We start from the raw sequence: 17,500 nt of genomic DNA, 5'->3' as shown, positions 1-17,500 counted from the left end.
CCCCCTTCAACACAAAATTTTAGTTCAACACAAAATTTTTGTAAAAACAGTCACTTTTGCCTCTTTGAGCTGTAATTTGACCCTCTTAACATGCTTCAAAACTCACCAAACTGAACACACACATCAGGACTGGCAAAAATTGCGATCTAGCGCAATTTTGAAATAAAACGCAGACCAAACTGCTCCTAGGAAGAAAAAATATGACAACACTGCCTGTAACTCCCACTGGGAAGGTCGGAGCGACATGAAACTAAATCCTCTATGTAGGTCTCACTTAGACCTACATTTCATTCATTGACATCCTTCAGCAAAAATAAACAGGAAGTTTGCAATTGGGACACTTAGGACTAAAGCTGGACAAAAGTTTTGGGACACTTGGGACGTAAGCTGGACAAAAGTATTGGGACACTTGGGACTAACACTTGACAAAAGTATTGGGACACTTAGGACTAAAACTGGACAAAAGCATTGGGACACCTACACTGGACAAAAGTATTGGGACACTTAGGACTACAACTTGACAAAAGTATTGGGACACTTAGGACTAAAACTGGACAAAAGTATTGGGACACTTAGGACTAGCACCTGCCAAATATGCGGGCCCGACCAACGCTGCTTGCAGCTTTAAATTGACTTGTTTTGGAAAGTCTTGATAAGCCACATTTTCTTGTTCTATTGGCAGATAATTTTGCTTAGTTCAAATAAAATACCCCTGGCAAAAAGTGCGATCTAATAAAAAAAACTAACCCCAAATCTCAAAATTGCGCTCTAGCGCAATTTTGAAATAAAACGCAGACCAAACTGCTCCTAGGAAGAAAAAAAATGACAAAACTGCCTGTAACTCCCACTAGGAAGGTCGGAGCGACATGAAACTAAATCCTCTATGTAGGTCTCACTTAGACCTACATTTCATTCATTGACATCCTTCAGCAAAAATAAACAGGAAGTTTGCAATTGGGACACTTAGGACTAAAGCTGGACAAAAGTTTTGGGACACTTGGGACGTAAGCTGGACAAAAGTATTGGGACACTTGGGACTAACACTTGACAAAAGTATTGGGACACTTAGGACGAAAACTGGACACAAGTATTGGGACACTTAGGAATAAAACTGGACAAAAGCATTGGGACACCTACACTGGACAAAAGTATTGGAACACTTAGGACTACAACTGGACAAAAGTATTGGGACACTTAGGACTAGCACCTGCCAAATATGCGGGCCCGACCAACGCTGCTTGCAGCTTTAATTTTACTTGTTTTGGAAAGTCTTGATAAGCCAAATTTTCTTGTTCTATTGGCAGATAATTTTGCTTAGTTCAAATAAAATACCCCTCATTTTGGTACTGTTTTTTCTTGTTTTTGAACACTGAGTTTTTGCAGTGTAGCTATTCAAAACCAACACCAGATGGCGCAAAATCCCATTTTATCAAGCTTCTTTCCACCAAACAGGCCAATATAGCTCACCTATTGACATTTGATTTACTGTTCAATTTGATCTGATAGAAGACTGGACATAGGTAAGCTAACATTAACATGCACTGCAAAAACTGCAATCTAAGTAAGATTAAATATCTCAAATAAGGGTGATATGTTAGAGTGTTTTACTTGTTTTAAGTGTTTTGGTCCTAAATGATCTCAGTAAGATATTACAGCTTGTTGCTGAGATTTGATGAGCTATATTGAGTAAAACATGCTTGAAACTAGAATATCAAGTGTTGCAAAGCTGTGTCATCAACACTCAAGTATAAAACTACTTTTTTAAAGTAATCATTTCTTATTTCAAGCATGTAAAAAAAAAAAAAAATCATTACTTTGACACAATTGTGTCTCATAATTAAAACAGATGACAGCCAAATGGACTTTGCTGTTTTATTTTCAATGAATAGAACACACGTACTCATATAGTAGTACACTTGTTATTAGTGAGAATATACTTATTTTAAGGTATTTTTGGGTTCATTGAGGTTAGCTAATTTTACTCGTTTTGGAAAGTCTTGACAAGCCCAATTTTCTTGTTGTGTACAGTGCCTGATTTTACCTACTTTTTTTTACCTTCAACCTGCTTTTTACCTTTTTATTTACTTATCTTCTTCTACCTGCTTTTTACTTTCTCTTACCCATGTTTACCTACTTTTTATTTTCTACCCTGCTGTTGCTTTTTAAAATGTTTTCCCCTTGCTCTATCTATTATTACCAACTTTTACACCTTCTTTTACCTACTTTAACTTTTTACTTGCTTTTACCTGCTATTTTATCTTCTACCTAATTTTTTTAACTTTTTACCAATGTTTACTTTATTTTACATACATACATACGTAATTTGGATTATTCTGAAGTCAACCACGGAGAATACTTTTGTTTGTGAAAATAAATTATGATCACTTTGAATCTAGAAATATCTCCGCGTATCTAACGCGTTATTTTTTATATTCAGTAACTCAGTTACCGTTACTACATGATGAGTTACTGCGTTATTTTACGTTATTTTTTTTATGTAGTATCGGTTAGAAACAGAAGATCTGAGTGTGTTTTATTGCAGCGCTGCGGTGTCGTCCTTCTGTGTCACAAGGAAAAGAAGAGGCGTGCTTTGCGTGGGTGGGAGGTGGGGCTCCCAGACCGTAGTTGAGGGGCGCAGGGGAGACGTTCCTCCAGGGCCTATGTACGTCTTCGGGGCTAACAACCTTCACTTTACCCGGAAGTGGGTCTTTACAGCTGAGGGTGAATGACGAGGCCGGCGGTTTGTTGCAACTTTGTGACTTTATTGGACGCAGCCATCCACCAAGCTAGAGCACCTGCACGCAATCACTGTCGCCGTTCCCTCACCTCTCTCACCCACTCACTCACTGATGTCACTCACCTCACATGCTGTCATATCTTAAAAGGGCCACACACACACATACGCTACTCTCATAACTAACAAGACATCAAGGTGAAGCCAGAAGTCGAGTTTCTTAACATGGAGACATTCTCAATACTTTTCTTTTGTCGAGCACAAAGAAAATAACATTTTAGTTAAATGTAAGTTGTGTCTTGGATCAAAGATCCCATCTACTTAAAGTTAAAGTTAAAGTGCCATTATGTTGCAGCTATTTAAAATAGTTTTGTCAATTTGTTCTGGCCTGAAATAAATACATATCTTTGTCTTTGTGTGTTGTATGTAGACCACATTGCTTTCTGAGTTCAGTGATGCAAATGCATGTCAAGTTGATCAACAGATTGTATTATTCTCCAGTGCAATAACAGTACTGAAATGAAGGCTAAAAGGGCATTAATGGTAGCCTTAAAAAAAAAAAAGTAGTAACTAAACAGTTACTTTTCACAGTAACGCATTACTTTTTGGTGTAAGTAACTGAGTTACTTTTGAAATAAAGTAACTAGTAACTGTAACTAGTTACTGGTTTTCACTAACTAACCCAACACTGGTGATGACTATTATGATGATAGTATATATTTGTACATGAACCTTAAACAAGTGGAAAAACTTATTGGGGTGTTACCATTTAGTGGTCAATTGTACGGAATATGTACTGTACTGTGCAGTCTACTAATACAAGTCTCAATCAATCAATGAGTAGCACCAACGTTGTTATAGCACTTAATTTATTCTCCAGTAAGGAGACACATTTGACAACAGGGTAAGCTAACGTGAGCATGTGTTTGTTTTATGTCATTTCTAACCCCAAATTATACACTGAGTGACAATCTTTGGTTTGTATCAAATTAACCACCCAGGCTGACCGGGATTTCGTCCCCGTTTTTGCCAAGTAGAGCTGAGCTGGTACCGTGCAGTGGAAACAGAGCCATCAAAATACTGATTGGAATTTTTATTTTTACCAAAGAAATACTGGGGTTTGCTTTAAAATTGGACCAAACGAGTTTAAACAGTCGCTGTATTTGTGTGGTCATACATGTGCTGGGAATTCTCAAACCGTAGCTACATGCTAACTAGCATGTAGCATGAGTAGCATCGACGCGGCTCTGACTAATAGCTATTTGAGAATTGACAGCAAACAAAAACAGAGGCGTTCAAAGCAAAAGTCATGACACAATAAGAGAATTTCAGAGCACCGCTATACCAGAAGGGAAGCCTGAGTCTTATAAATAGATTATTATGGTGTTATAAACGCTTTATAAAGCCTTAATAAACAGTTACATGTGACTTGGATGCATTAGCAACAATTAGTTACTATTATCACTAATAACTATAATGCATGACTTAGGAGCTTGTTAAGGCTTTATTAAGTGTTAATAACCTATTTATAAACCCTTGGTAAGAAAAGCGGTACCCAAACCTGCCCAGAAACTGTCTTTTGTTTTCAAAAGACGTTAAACGCAACATGATTGTAAAGGTTCGTTTCTGGACATGTTTTCTTCTCATCGACGTTTGTTCTGGTGGAACCCACCTGGAGAGCGAGCGCTGTGGATGCCTCCATTGTGGTTCTCGCTGATGGAGAAGTCCAGATGCGTGCGAGGCTTGGTGATGTATTCTTTCCTGGGCTTGTTGGAACAATCCTTTATCCTGCTCACACAAACACAGCCGCTCAGCGTCCGTGGGGGGGAAAAAAAAAAGAAAAAAAAGTGGACGCTTGAGGAGGAGGACTGACCGTTCGTCGATCTTGCTGCACAGCTGCGTGAGGATCTCGGAGGCCCGGGTGTGGTACTCCACCTGAGCGTGGACCAGCGCCGCCAGCTGGCTCACCTGCTCAATCTGACATGACAGAAATGTTCAGAGGTTTGATTTTTTTCATTTGATGCAAAGTCTCAATGTTTGCATTACTATATTACAAATGCAAAGTATCTAATTAGCGCAGGGTTAAAATACAGCTGCATACCTGCCAACTTTTGAAATCAGAAAAAACCTAGTAGCCAGGGTCCAAGGGCCGCAGGCCCCGGTAGATCCAGGACAAAGTCCTGGTGGGGGGTTCAGGTTCGCCCCCCGACGCAAAATGATTATTAGCATTCAGACAGGTTAAAATGTTGCTAAAACCATCACTTTTCTATCAGTCACAGTGACTTTTCAAAACAAAAATATTACAGCAAAAATCATATGGGCTGATTGACATGTTTATTCTGTAAGCTAACTTCAATAGTTTGAAATTATTTTGACAGTTAATGACAGTTATCCTGTCAACCTTTCACAAGACTTCAATTTGTTAATTGAAAGTATAAACAGTATAAACACTTTTTACAGTAAACAAATGGTAAAACAGTACTAAACAATTCCATTAAAAAAAAAATTGTTGTCATTATTAACTTTCTGTCCAAGCTTGTATAATCTACTGCCTTGTTCAATTGTAAAAAATATTCTGTGCCTAAAATTCACATTTCTATCACAATTATCATACTGTAAACATGGTAAGCTAACTTCATTAAAATTAATAGTCCTGTCAATAGCATGGAATTACAATTCAAATGTAGTTTTTTTGTAAGCCTTTCAAAAGATTTCAAAATGTGAAAAATTAATGAAAATTAATTTAAGCCATCAGACACTTGAAAAGTGGCACATCACATCTCTAATGTAATCATTTTAACTTTTCAACAGAAATAGCACTGCAAAAATATTAAGGACATACTTCTGTATTTTGGTAGTTATGCTGTCAACATTTAACAAGATTTCTTCAACTTGGACTTGAAAGCATAAATAGTACAAACACTTTTAACAGTATAATAGTACTAAACAATTCCAATAGATAACATTGGTGTCATTACCTTTTTGTGGCTAAAATCCGAAAAACGTTGAAAGTTTTCCACTTGTATCGCTGGCAACGGCATTAGACTTGTGTTTTTTTGTCCCAACGTGGTCTTTTACATCGCTAATTCCTCCGTGTCCGATCGAAAAACCTTGTCTGCACAAGGTGCAATTCGCGTAGTTTTCACCCTTTTTGGAACGGATAATTATTCCCGGATAGGCTTTTGAATATTCTTCACGGAATGACTGCAGTTTTCTTTTCGGTTTAAGACTCGTTTGCGATTTTTCTCCGGCTGATTCCATGATCGTTCGCTCGTTTGGAAACAATGGGCAACAGGTGCCTCGTGCTTGGCAGCCGTGCTATAAATAGCCTCGCGCATGGCATTCGGAATGGCTCGATAGGAAGTTACGGGAAGCAGTGTCGATTGTCATTGTTGTTACGCGATTTCGTGAATAAAACTTTAAAAAAAAAATTTTTTTTTAATTAATGAAAAACCGTATTTTTTATCACTGCAACCGTAACGTAACGGAATAGGTTGATGAAAACCGTACTAATTACGGGAAAACCGGAGTAGTTGGCAGGTATGCAGCTGTGGCTGTAGGCAACCTCCTGATGTGGTTTATTAAACTCCAAAATGGCAGTAGCTGCATTTAAGGTATCATGAGTGGTCAGCATCGGGAGTTTTAGCTAACTGCGTGCGTATTAGAGCAAGTAAACAACACGGTGTTGTGTTGCGCAATATACTTGAGGTCAAGTATTGGCCAACATTGGTAAAAAGTTAAAAAGCAGGTAGAAGATAAAATAGTAGGTAAAAGCATAGATGCAAAGGTAAAAAGCAGGTAGAAAACGTTTTTTAAAAAAGTAGGTAAAAGAAGGTGTAAAAGTTGGTAATAATAAACGAGCAAGGGGAAAACATTTTAAAAAGCAACAGCAGGGTAGAAAATAAAAAGTACCGTATTTTTCGGACTATAAGTCGCAGTTTTTTTCGCTGCAGTGCGATTTATATATGTTTTTTTCCTTCTTTATTATGCATTTTCGGCAGGTGCGACTTATACTCCGAAAAATACGGTAGGTAGAATATAAAAAAGTAGGAAAACATGGGTAAGAAAAAGTAAAAAGCATGTAGAATAAGATACAAAGCAAATTAAAGGTAAAAAGCAGGTTGAAGGTTAAAAAAAGTAGGTAAAATCAGGTATAGGTTGGTAAATAATAGGTAGAACAAGGGATCTTTTTTGGAAAAAAGCAAGTAGACTAAGGGTAAAAAGTAGGGGTGTAACGGTACACAAAAATTTCGGTTCGGTTTCGGTTTAGAGATCACAGTTCGGTTCATTTTCGGTACAGTAAGAAAACAACAAAATATACATTTTTGGGTTATTTATTCACCAAATTTGCAAAATCTTCCATCAAAAATATTTTTCTTAGTGGAATATTTGATGTGAAGTAATGGGAACCTTGGATAGGTCAATAATTCATAATAACATTGATTTTGATTGAATATTATGTTTTGAGCAATGACAGTTTGAAAACCCCCCAAAAAAACCAGCTTTGTTTTATTAGTCAACATTGCAACTTTTTCTAAATTACATTTAACCTTTTTTATTTCACTTTTGTTATGTTTTTGTTTATTTTAATAGTATTTTTAGAATGTGCCGTGGGCCTTTTTAAAACATTAGCTGTGGGCCGCAAATGGCCTCCGGGGCACACTTTTGACACCCCTGCTATAGATAATAAAAAATTAAATGTGATAAATCTATGGCTAAAAAGCAGAGCCTGGCGACGCATGCGCGTCTATCATAACTCTCTCTCTCTCTCTCTGTCTCTGCCCCTCCCTCACCAATGCTGCTGCACGCACAATTTGTTTTGTTTTTAACCCCTTCTTAACCCTGAACGTACATTGAAAATACACGCAACCCTAACTCAAAATGCCGGACATTTGGGGCATTTAAGAAACTCCGCCCTGACAGCTCCGCAAAAGAGGACATGTCCGGTGAAAAGAGGACGTATGGTCAGTCTATCCTAGCCCGTTAGCAGCTAGCATGCCGTGTGTTGTGCCTCGGTGTGCATTGTTTACACAACGTGCGTTACGCTACTTAATATGTCCGTGTGGAAACTCGTTCGGTACACCTCCGAACCGAACCCCCGTACCGAAACGGTTCAATACAAATACACGTACCGTTACACCCCTAGTAAAAAGGTAAAAAGCAGGTGGAAAAATATATCTTTTTTAAAGTAGGTAAACAAGTTAAAAAAGCAGGTAAAATAAGGTGTAAAAGTTGGTAATAATAGGTAGAGGGAAACTTTAAAAAGCAAGTGGAATAAGGTGAACAGAAGGGTAGAAAATAAAAAGTAGGTGGAAGATGATTAAACAAAAGTAGGTAAACATGGGTAAGAAAAAGTAAAAAGCAGGTAAAAGAAGATAAAAAGTAAATAAACAGTTAAAAGGTAAAAAGCAGGTTGAAGGTAAAAAAAGTAAGTAAATAAGGTATAGGTTGGTAAACATAGGTAGAACGAGGGATCTTTTTAGAAAAAAGCAAGTAGACTAGGGTTAAAAAGGTCAAAAGCAAGTAGAATAAAAGTAAAAAGCAGGTAGACTATAGCAAAAACGAAACAGGTAGGAGGTGGTAAAAAAAAGTAGGTAAACGGGTACAAAAAGGTAAGGCACACGAAGAAGAAGATAAAGTAGGTAAACATAGGTGAAAGCAGGTTAATGGTAAAAAAGTAAGTAAAAACAAGGTGTAAAATTTTGAATAAGGTATAAAAAAAGGTAACTATAGTTAAGAGGTAAAGCGCAGGTTGAATAAGATAAAAATACATTTCTGATGGAACAGATTATTTTGGAGGTCACTGTAGGTAGAAGGAGGGTAAAAAGTAGGTATGTTTACCTACGTTTACAGGCTGAAGAAGGTAAAACACATCAGGTAAGAAGAAACTTCCGATAAAACTATTTGGTTCTCTGTAGTTAAAGTCTTAGTGAACATTGAACAGGGACAGAGACAAGGGACAATGACGGGGAAAAGGACAGGGAAAAGGGACAAGGACAGGGAAAAGAACAGGGACAAGGACAAGGGAACAGGGACAAGGACGGTGAAAAGAACAGGGACAAGGAAAAGGGACAAGGACAGAGAAAAGAACAGGGACAAGGACAGAGAAAAGAACAGGGACAAGGACAAGGGAAAAGGGACAAAGACAGGGGAAAGGGGACAAGGACAAAGGAAAAGGGACAAGGACGGTGAAAAGAACAGGGACAAGGACAAGGGACAAGGACAGGGGAAAAGGGACAAGGACAAAGACAAGGACAAGGGAAAAGGGACAAAGACAAGGACAGGGACAAGGGAAAAGGGACAAGTACAGGGACAAGGGAAAAGGGACAAGGACAGGGACAAGGAACAAAGACAAGAACAGGGACAAGAGAAAAGGGACAAAGACAAGGGAAAAGGGACAAAGGACAAGGAAAAGGTGCAAGGAAAAGGGACAAAGACAAGGACAAAGGGACAAAGACAGGGACAAGGGAAAAGGGACAAAGACAATGACAAGGGAAAAGGGACAAGGAACAAAGACAAGGACAGGGACAAGAGAAAAGGGACAAAGGAAAAGGGACAAAGACAAGGGAAAAGGGACAAGGAAAAGGTGCAAGGAAAAGGGACAAGGGACAAAGACAAGGACAAAAGGAAAAGGGAAAAGGGACAAAGACAATGGAAAAGGGACAAGGACAGAGACGCTTACGTCGCTCTCCAGCAGGTTGAACATGCTGAGCTCGGCGATGTCCTTGGATTCGTCAAATTTCTCCAAGGCTTGCTTTAACTCGTCGTCCGTCACTTTGCCCTGACGCTTCTTCTTGTAGTCAAAGTCCAGACGCCGGCCCTCCATCTTCTTCAGGTGATGCTGCAGAGACGGCCGGCACATGAGTGACACACCTCCAGGCGCACCTGTGGAGGTCCACCCGTCAGCCCACCTGGATCTCCTTCAGGTCTTTTTCGTGGAGGTTCTGCAGCGGGTCGATGAAGTTCTGTTTGACCTCCATGTCCAGAGCGTCCTTCACCTCCGCCAGTTCACGCATGGACTCTCCGGCGTCGATGAGCGCCACGCCTTAACAAAAACCACAAAGCCACGTTCTTAACGTCTGCCAGCGTGGTGTCTGGACGACCTTCATGCATCTTTCATCAGCTCCTCCAGGCCAGACAAAAAAAGACACGCTCACCAAAATTAGACTCCTCGCCGAGCTCCCGGCCGAACCGCTGCATGGACTCCCCCAAGATGGCCTCGGTCTGGGTGTAGCCCGGTCCTTTCTCCTGGCCGCGCATGCGAGACATGGAGTTCATCATGCTCATCTTGGCTCTGGTGGCTGCGAAGAAGGACAAGGAGCTTGTCGTCTGAATGTCATGTGACTTCTCCAACATCTTACCTGGGTTAGGCTGCAGATACTCCGTAGTCTTGGTCATGATGTCCATCACCGCCCGGGTGGTGGTGTCCACCTTCTGCACACAGCACAGCCAAATATGACATCCATGTTTTTATTCATTTATTGTGCATCATCACTGGCGTCTCGCCTTTTCCATCTCGGTGAAGTCCTCATCGAGCTTGGTGCCCTCGGCTCCTCCCACTTTCTCACTCACTTTCTGCAGCAACAACAACAAAAATAAACAAATGTTAAAAAAACTACAAAAAAACAACAACTGCCAAACGACATTTGACGTCTTGGTTTTCTTTTATGGGAATTACAAATGTTATTGAGGACATTGTCTGTAAAGGTAATGAAGGTTTAATGATGGCCACAGCTTGACCCTGGAACAGATAATTTTTTAGTCAACTATATTACATTTACAAACTAGCCAAAATATTTAGTACACCTTCATAATCTAATAAATATTCAAATCCTTAGAAATATTTGTTATACAATTTAACATATGTATAAATAAGTTTACCGGTACCAAGAATTTAAGTCCTTTGACAATATTTATCAGGTTTGTTTACTTAAATTTGAGTAAATATAATAAATATGTATATACATACACACATACATGTATATTGTCGGAGGCAGATATTTACATATATCCGAATTTAAGTTGTACTTCTTTCATTTCTTAGTCATATTTGAAAACAGCTCGTGTTTTCCATTTCTTCTCTTGATGCTCTGTCAGCAAGTAAACTGTGTGTGTTAACCTTGAGTTCTTTGGAATGTATTATGACTAGGGAGACGTTGTGCTTGTATTATGGCTAGGGAGGGGGAAGGAGAGAGGGGTTTTTGGCGTTGGGAAGACAGACCATTTTGGGAGGCGCGATAGAATGTTCTAGGGTTAGACTGGTTTCAAAATGTATATTGGCAAAGCTTTGAAAATATACAACAAAATACCTATTCTGTCTCTGGTGGTTTTTCAACTCAGCTTTAAGTGTCGTAAAGAGCTTGGGAGCGAATTGTGACTTGAATTCCCTGGGAGGAACAACTGGTCCAAAACGCAACAATTTATACACACACATACTGTGTGTATACAGGGTGCTGAGGAAGAACAGACTGGAGAGGCAGCTGATGGTGACCTTCTATCGCTCGGCTGTCGAGAGCCTGCTGACGTACTGCATAACAGTGTGGTACGCCAGCTGCACTGAAGCAGACAAACAGGCGATTCAGAGGGTCATAAAGTCTGCACAAAAAAAAATCATCGGCTGCCCCCACCCCTCCCTGAAGGATTTACACAACTCCCGCTGCCTCAACAGAGCAAAAAGCATCACCAAGGACAGCACACACCCTGGCTTCCACCTGTTCGACCTGCTACCATCGGGCAGGCGCTACAGGTGCATCAGAGCCCGAACAAACAGGCTCATAAAAAGGCTTCTTTCCCAGAGCTGTCACCATCTTGAACTCTAACTTATAATAATAATTCACCCCTATACAATATCCTACCCTAATACCCTACTGTGCAATATTACCCTTCGAGTGCAATACGTCCGACACCGATTGTTATTTATTACTCCGGTACTCTTGTCTTGTTCTGTATATTGTACAGTATTTTGTATTTCTATAGTGTTTTGTATATTGTACAGGATTACTTATTATTTTTATTGGATAGTAGTCTGTTTATTTCAATTGTTAGTTTTTTCTTTATTAACTGTTTATTTTTACCCCATATTTGTTCCCACTACCGCACCTTAAATTGGAGTCCTTAATCTCGTTATATGCAAATATGACAATAAAGTCCATTCTATACACACAAACATGTATATACATACACACACACAAACATGTACACACACACACAAATGTGTATGTATATATATACACACACACACACACACACACACACACACACACACACACACACACACACACACACACACACACACACACACACACACACACACACACACACACACACACACACAGAGAGATAGATATCTACATATATCCATATTTAAGAGTTATTTCTTTCTATAGTCAGGTTTGAAATAACTAGTGTTTTCTCTTTGTGCTCTTTCTATTTTTTCTCCATCTCATGACCGAGGGTACACTGTGGACGACCTTGAGCTCGGAATGCAGGGAGTAGCAATACTCCTTTTTCTTAACTTATCCTGTCCTGTCCTGTCCTGTCTCTTCTCAGAGTAGAACAATTGACTTGTGTATTACTTCTGGAGGGTGGGGGCGAGGGACATATTGAAGAACACAGCACTTCCGTGAGGTTTTCAGACCAACTTAGCTGCGCAATTGAATGTGTTGTCCTAGGCTGGTCTCTTCAAAGCTTTGAAAATAAATTACAAAATACCTATTCTGTTCTGGTGATCATTTAAACTGAGCTTATGTGTCATCAAAAGAACTTGGGATTGACCAGTAACTTAAATTCCCTTGGAGGAACATCTGGTCCAAACGCAACAACACACACACACACACACGTATAAAAATATACACACACATATATACATATACACACATACACATACATATAAACACACATACACACACACGTGTCAAGAACCGAATAATCACTGGGGTGCACACCTGCAAAATGTACAAAAAAAAAAAAATCTAACATGCTAATAAGCTAAAGTTAACATACATCAACTACCACATTATATGACTGAGGTGTATGTCTTCAAAATGAGATAAAATGGCTAACATGCTAACGATAGCGTGCTAAAATCAACATATGTCAAGTAAAACAGCTAACGTTAGCATGCTAGCAGTTAGCAGGTGTCAAGTACCAAGTTTTATGACGTAAGTGCACGCCTGCAAAATTAGCTAAATAAATAAATAAAAAATAAAGATTAAAATGCTAACAGTTAGCATGTGTCAAGACCGTCTGACTGAGGTGTACACCTGCAAAATTAGCTCAACAAGCTATTGATAATTGTGTGCTTTTTAAACGTATTACACACATTTTAGTCCATTACGGATAATGCATGCATTCAAATCCTACACTTATTAATAGTATAGACGTGCCTACAAAACGGAATGTCTGTTCCGAAAGATGTTTTAATATTCTAAAAATAGGAGTTCATCACATTCAAGGACAGCAAAATCTCCTCTGGCTGTCATGCGTGCAGGCGCCTGCAGGGGGCAGTCAGCTGACACAATGAGGACACACGGAGAAGAAATAAATAAATAAATACATCAACTAAACACCTTTCACGATAAAGGAGCCACAGCTAAACTAAAAAAAAAAAATGTTTTCCTTCTAACTGCAGCGGTTTGATGCAACTCTGCAGGTGTACCTAATGAAGTGACCTACTATGCACAGTGATCCGTGTGTGTGTGTGTGTGTGTGTTAGATATGACGCTAAGCCTGTGACAGCAGTTTCATGCAGTGTAAGACTTCCTGAGGATTTGTGCTCTGTATGAGTCATCTGAGCAAAAGACCCCCCCCCCAAGATCCCACTAGAGAAACAGGTCACACACACACACACACACACACACACACACACACACACACACACACACACACACACACACACACACACACACACACACACACACACACACACACACACACACATATTCTTGTAATCATTACCTTTTTGAGACCTCAGAAAAATGCCTCCCTCTTTAAGACCACCCTTTCTAGATATATAAAGATGTGTATTTACAACATTAATAATATATACATACTATGTAAATATAAAAAAGCTTGTTGTGAAAAATGAGTTGGAATTTTACAAGAAAAAGGTCACAATTTCACAAGAAAAACTTAAAATTTTGGCAGTATTATGAAAAAAAAGTCGTAATTTTACTCAACGCAAGTCAAAATTAGACAAGAAAAACTGCACATTTGTGCAATATTATGATAAAAGTTGGAATTTTACTCAACAGTCGCAATTTTACAAGTAAAGCTTAACATTTTGGCAATTTTGTGAAAAGAGTCGTAATTTTACTCGACAAAAGTCCCAATTTTATGACAAAACTTTGAAAATTTTGGCAATATTTTAATAATTGGAGATTTATGTGGCAAAATGATGACAAAAAGTAATCATTTTACTCAACAAAATGTCACTCTCACAAGAACAAAAAAAAAATGGCAATATTGTGATAAAAGTCAGTTTTAGATGACACATGTCACCATTTTGCATTAAAGAGTAATAATTTTGAATAGGGAAGTCCTTTAGCTACCGTCTTGTTTTATCATATATTGCTGCCTTTGCACCTGTCAATGTTTACTTTTGTATGCACATTAAATCAACTAAAAATCCTGACTTTGGAGCAATGTTCACAGACTCTAGTATTTGGCTCTCTATTACATGCAATGGTTTTCTGTATTGTGACCATGATTTATGTCCTAACTTGTTCACCGGTCCTCATATGGAAGGTACTTTTCCTTGTTGATGTCTCAGGAAGGGTAGAAATACAAGAAAACACACACACACACACACACACACACACACACACACACACACACACACACACACACACACACACACACACACACACACACACACACACACACATTCTTGTATTTGTTACCTTCTTGAGACCTCTGAAAAATGTCTACCTCTAGTACTATGATAAAAGTCGTCACTTTACTCAACACAAGTCAAAATTTTACAAGAAAAACTGCATATTGGTGCAATATTATGATAAAAGTTAGAATTTTACCTTCTTGAGACCTCTGAAAAAATGTCTACCTCTAGTACTATGATAAAAGTCGTCATTTTACTCAACGCAAGTTGAAATTTTACAAGAAAAACTGCACATTGGTGCAATATTATGATAAAAGTCGTCACTTTACTGAACACAAGTCAAAATTTTACAAGAAAAACTGCACATTGGTGCAATATTATGATAAAAGTTGGAATTTTACCTTCTTGAGACCTCTGAAAAAATGTCTACCTCTAGTACTATGATAAAAGTCGTCATTTTACTCAACGCAAGTTGAAATTTTACAAGAAAAACTGCACATTGGTGCAATATTATGATAAAAGTCGTCACTTTACTGAACACAAGTCAAAATTTTACAAGAAAAACTGCACATTGGTGCAATATTATGATAAAAGTTGGAATTTTGCCTTCTTGAGACCTCTGAAAAAATGTCTACCTCTAGTATTATGATAAAAGTCGTCATATTACTCAACGTAAGTCAAAATTTTACAAGAAAAACTGCACATTAGTGCAATATTCTGATAAAAGTTGGAATTTTACCTTCTTGAGACCTCCGAAAAAATTTCTACCTCTGGTATTATGATAAAAGTCATAATTTTACTCAACGCAAGTCAAAATTTTACAAGAAAAACTGCACATTGGTGCAATATTATGATAAAAGTTGGAATTTTACTCAATAACAGTCGCAATTTTACAAGAAAAGCTTAAAATGTTGGCAATTTTATGTTAAGAGTCGTAATTTGACTCGACAAAAGTCACAATTTTATAAGAAAAATTAAAAGTTTTGGCAATATTATGATAATAATATGAATTTTACTTGGCAAAATTATGACAAGTCAGCTGTTCACCTGGCGGTTTTTTGAATAGGGAAGTCCTTCTTTAGCTGCCGTCTTGTTTTATCATATATTGCTGCCTTTGCACCTGTCAATGTTTACTTTTGTATGCACATTAAATCAACTAAAAATCCTGACTTTGGAGCAATGTTCACAGACTCTAGTATTTGGCTCTCTATTACATGCAATGGGACCATGATTTATGTCATCACTTGTTCACCAGTCCTCATATGGAAGCTACTTTTCCATGTTGATGTCTCAAGAAGGGTAGAAACACACACACACACACGCATGCACGCACGCATACGAGAGAGAGTCTCCTGTCATCCACACATCACTATACACCACCACGACTTGCAATCGTCTTCTCTCGCCGGTTGCCATGGAAACAGCTCTCCTCCCTGCGCCTGTACGTGCACACGTAGTGATGTAGACTTGTACGTGTGTGAAAAAGCAGCACACGATGATATGAATACGAGAGTCTCTCTTCAATAACACAGGTGCCGATTATTGCTTCCCCGAGCTTGTAATTAGTCTGCCGCTGTGATCCACCGCTTCAAGTCAAAAGGCTTTAGTGCAGGATTGAACATCTTGAAGGACTAGTGATGCGGTATTTCAATAAACATACAGTATATACACAGAATTGTTCCGTTTCTGCAGCAGCCATTTTTTGCTGAGCAGAATTCATAAAGTGGGCTGCAAGATTTTTGAGGGGGAAAAAAAACCTCATCGCAATTTTTCTCTCCAAAACTGCGTTTTGATTTGCAATTTTTATATTTTACACTAGGGGTGGGACGGTACGTGTATTTGTCCCACCCACACAACCATCCGATTGGTTACACACAGAGCGGTAACAGCCAATCAGCAGTGCGTATTCAGAGCGCATGTAGTCAGTGCTTAGAGTTTAGCAGGTAAGCATCAGGCAGCGGACTCTCCCCAAATGATAATAAACACCTCCCAGTCAACTACTAGTAACATCACTATGAGCCCGTTGACCTTCTAGAAACATAAAAGGCAGCTCAGCTCGTTCGCAGTCCTGGCTTGAGGTGAAGGCTAATTCGCTTTTAGCGTAACGTTAGCTCATTTTGCATTGTGTGTGTGTTACGGACAGCAAAGCCCTGTCTGTCTGTTATTTCACTTTACCTTTTTCTGTGTTGAAGCAGCAAAAAAGGACATTATGTTAAATGAAGAGTTTCTGTCTCTAATAGTTGATATAATAATGTAAGTGCATCGTTAAGCCCACATGAACTCCATGGTGTTCAGGGATGAATAGTCTCTCCTATTGCTATTGTACCATTTTTGCAGCTATAGTTACATTAATCATTAGTAATGCAGCAGCCTAGTTTTGAATGGCAGGGTCCCTGCTATCACATGTTGATAAAAATATTACAATTACATAATAAAAATCAACTACAGGCTTCCCAAATGCTGTAATAAATTAAGCATGATGAGTTGACTTGAAACTGTTTAATGTTGCACTTTTTATACGTAGAAGAAAAGTTTTGTCATTTTATTTAATCTGAGCAACAACTTGAGGCAGTTTAATGTTGATTAACGTGGGCAGAATTATTATAGTGTTCCCAATGTTAAAAGGATAAAGCCATTGTTTACAAATTTGGTAAATAAATAACCAAAAAATTTATATTTTGTTGTTTTCTTACTGTACCGAAAATGAACCGAACCGTGACCTCTAAACCGAGGTACGTATCGAACCGAAATTTTTGTGTACCGTTACACCCCTACTGTACAGTAATTACATGTATGCTAGCAACAGTTTGACCCTGGATTGGATCATTTCTACCGGGAAAAATGACCCAAATCGTCATTAAAAAACAACAACCATACATTCGGCTGGGAAGTCACGTGATGCAAGGGGTTCACTTCTTTTTACGCTTCAT

The 17,500-nt window shown here is 38.6% G+C and overlaps 1 protein-coding gene across 5 annotated transcripts in view; it reads right to left on the bottom strand.

Annotated features, from left to right (window-relative positions):
- The window catches only part of sh3gl2a (SH3 domain containing GRB2 like 2a, endophilin A1), a 103,078-nt gene that overhangs the window by 10,901 nt on the left and 74,677 nt on the right, over positions 1-17,500 (bottom strand). For all 5 annotated transcript variants that reach the window (XM_061922969.2, XM_072916352.1, XM_072916349.1 and 2 more), the window contains exons 4-10: positions 10,241-10,309; positions 10,096-10,168; positions 9,892-10,035; positions 9,646-9,779; positions 9,417-9,575; positions 4,608-4,711; positions 4,407-4,522 (exon numbers count right to left, since the gene is read on the bottom strand). In XM_061922969.2, the coding sequence (XP_061778953.1) occupies positions 4,407-4,522; positions 4,608-4,711; positions 9,417-9,575; positions 9,646-9,779; positions 9,892-10,035; positions 10,096-10,168; positions 10,241-10,309 (799 nt within the window). The remainder of the gene's footprint in view (positions 1-4,406; positions 4,523-4,607; positions 4,712-9,416; positions 9,576-9,645; positions 9,780-9,891; positions 10,036-10,095; positions 10,169-10,240; positions 10,310-17,500) is intronic.

Source organism: Nerophis lumbriciformis, linkage group LG27, assembly GCF_033978685.3.
Source record: "Nerophis lumbriciformis linkage group LG27, RoL_Nlum_v2.1, whole genome shotgun sequence".
NCBI classification, from domain to species: domain Eukaryota; kingdom Metazoa; phylum Chordata; class Actinopteri; order Syngnathiformes; family Syngnathidae; genus Nerophis; species Nerophis lumbriciformis.
This window is presented reverse-complemented; position numbering and strand designations above follow the sequence as displayed.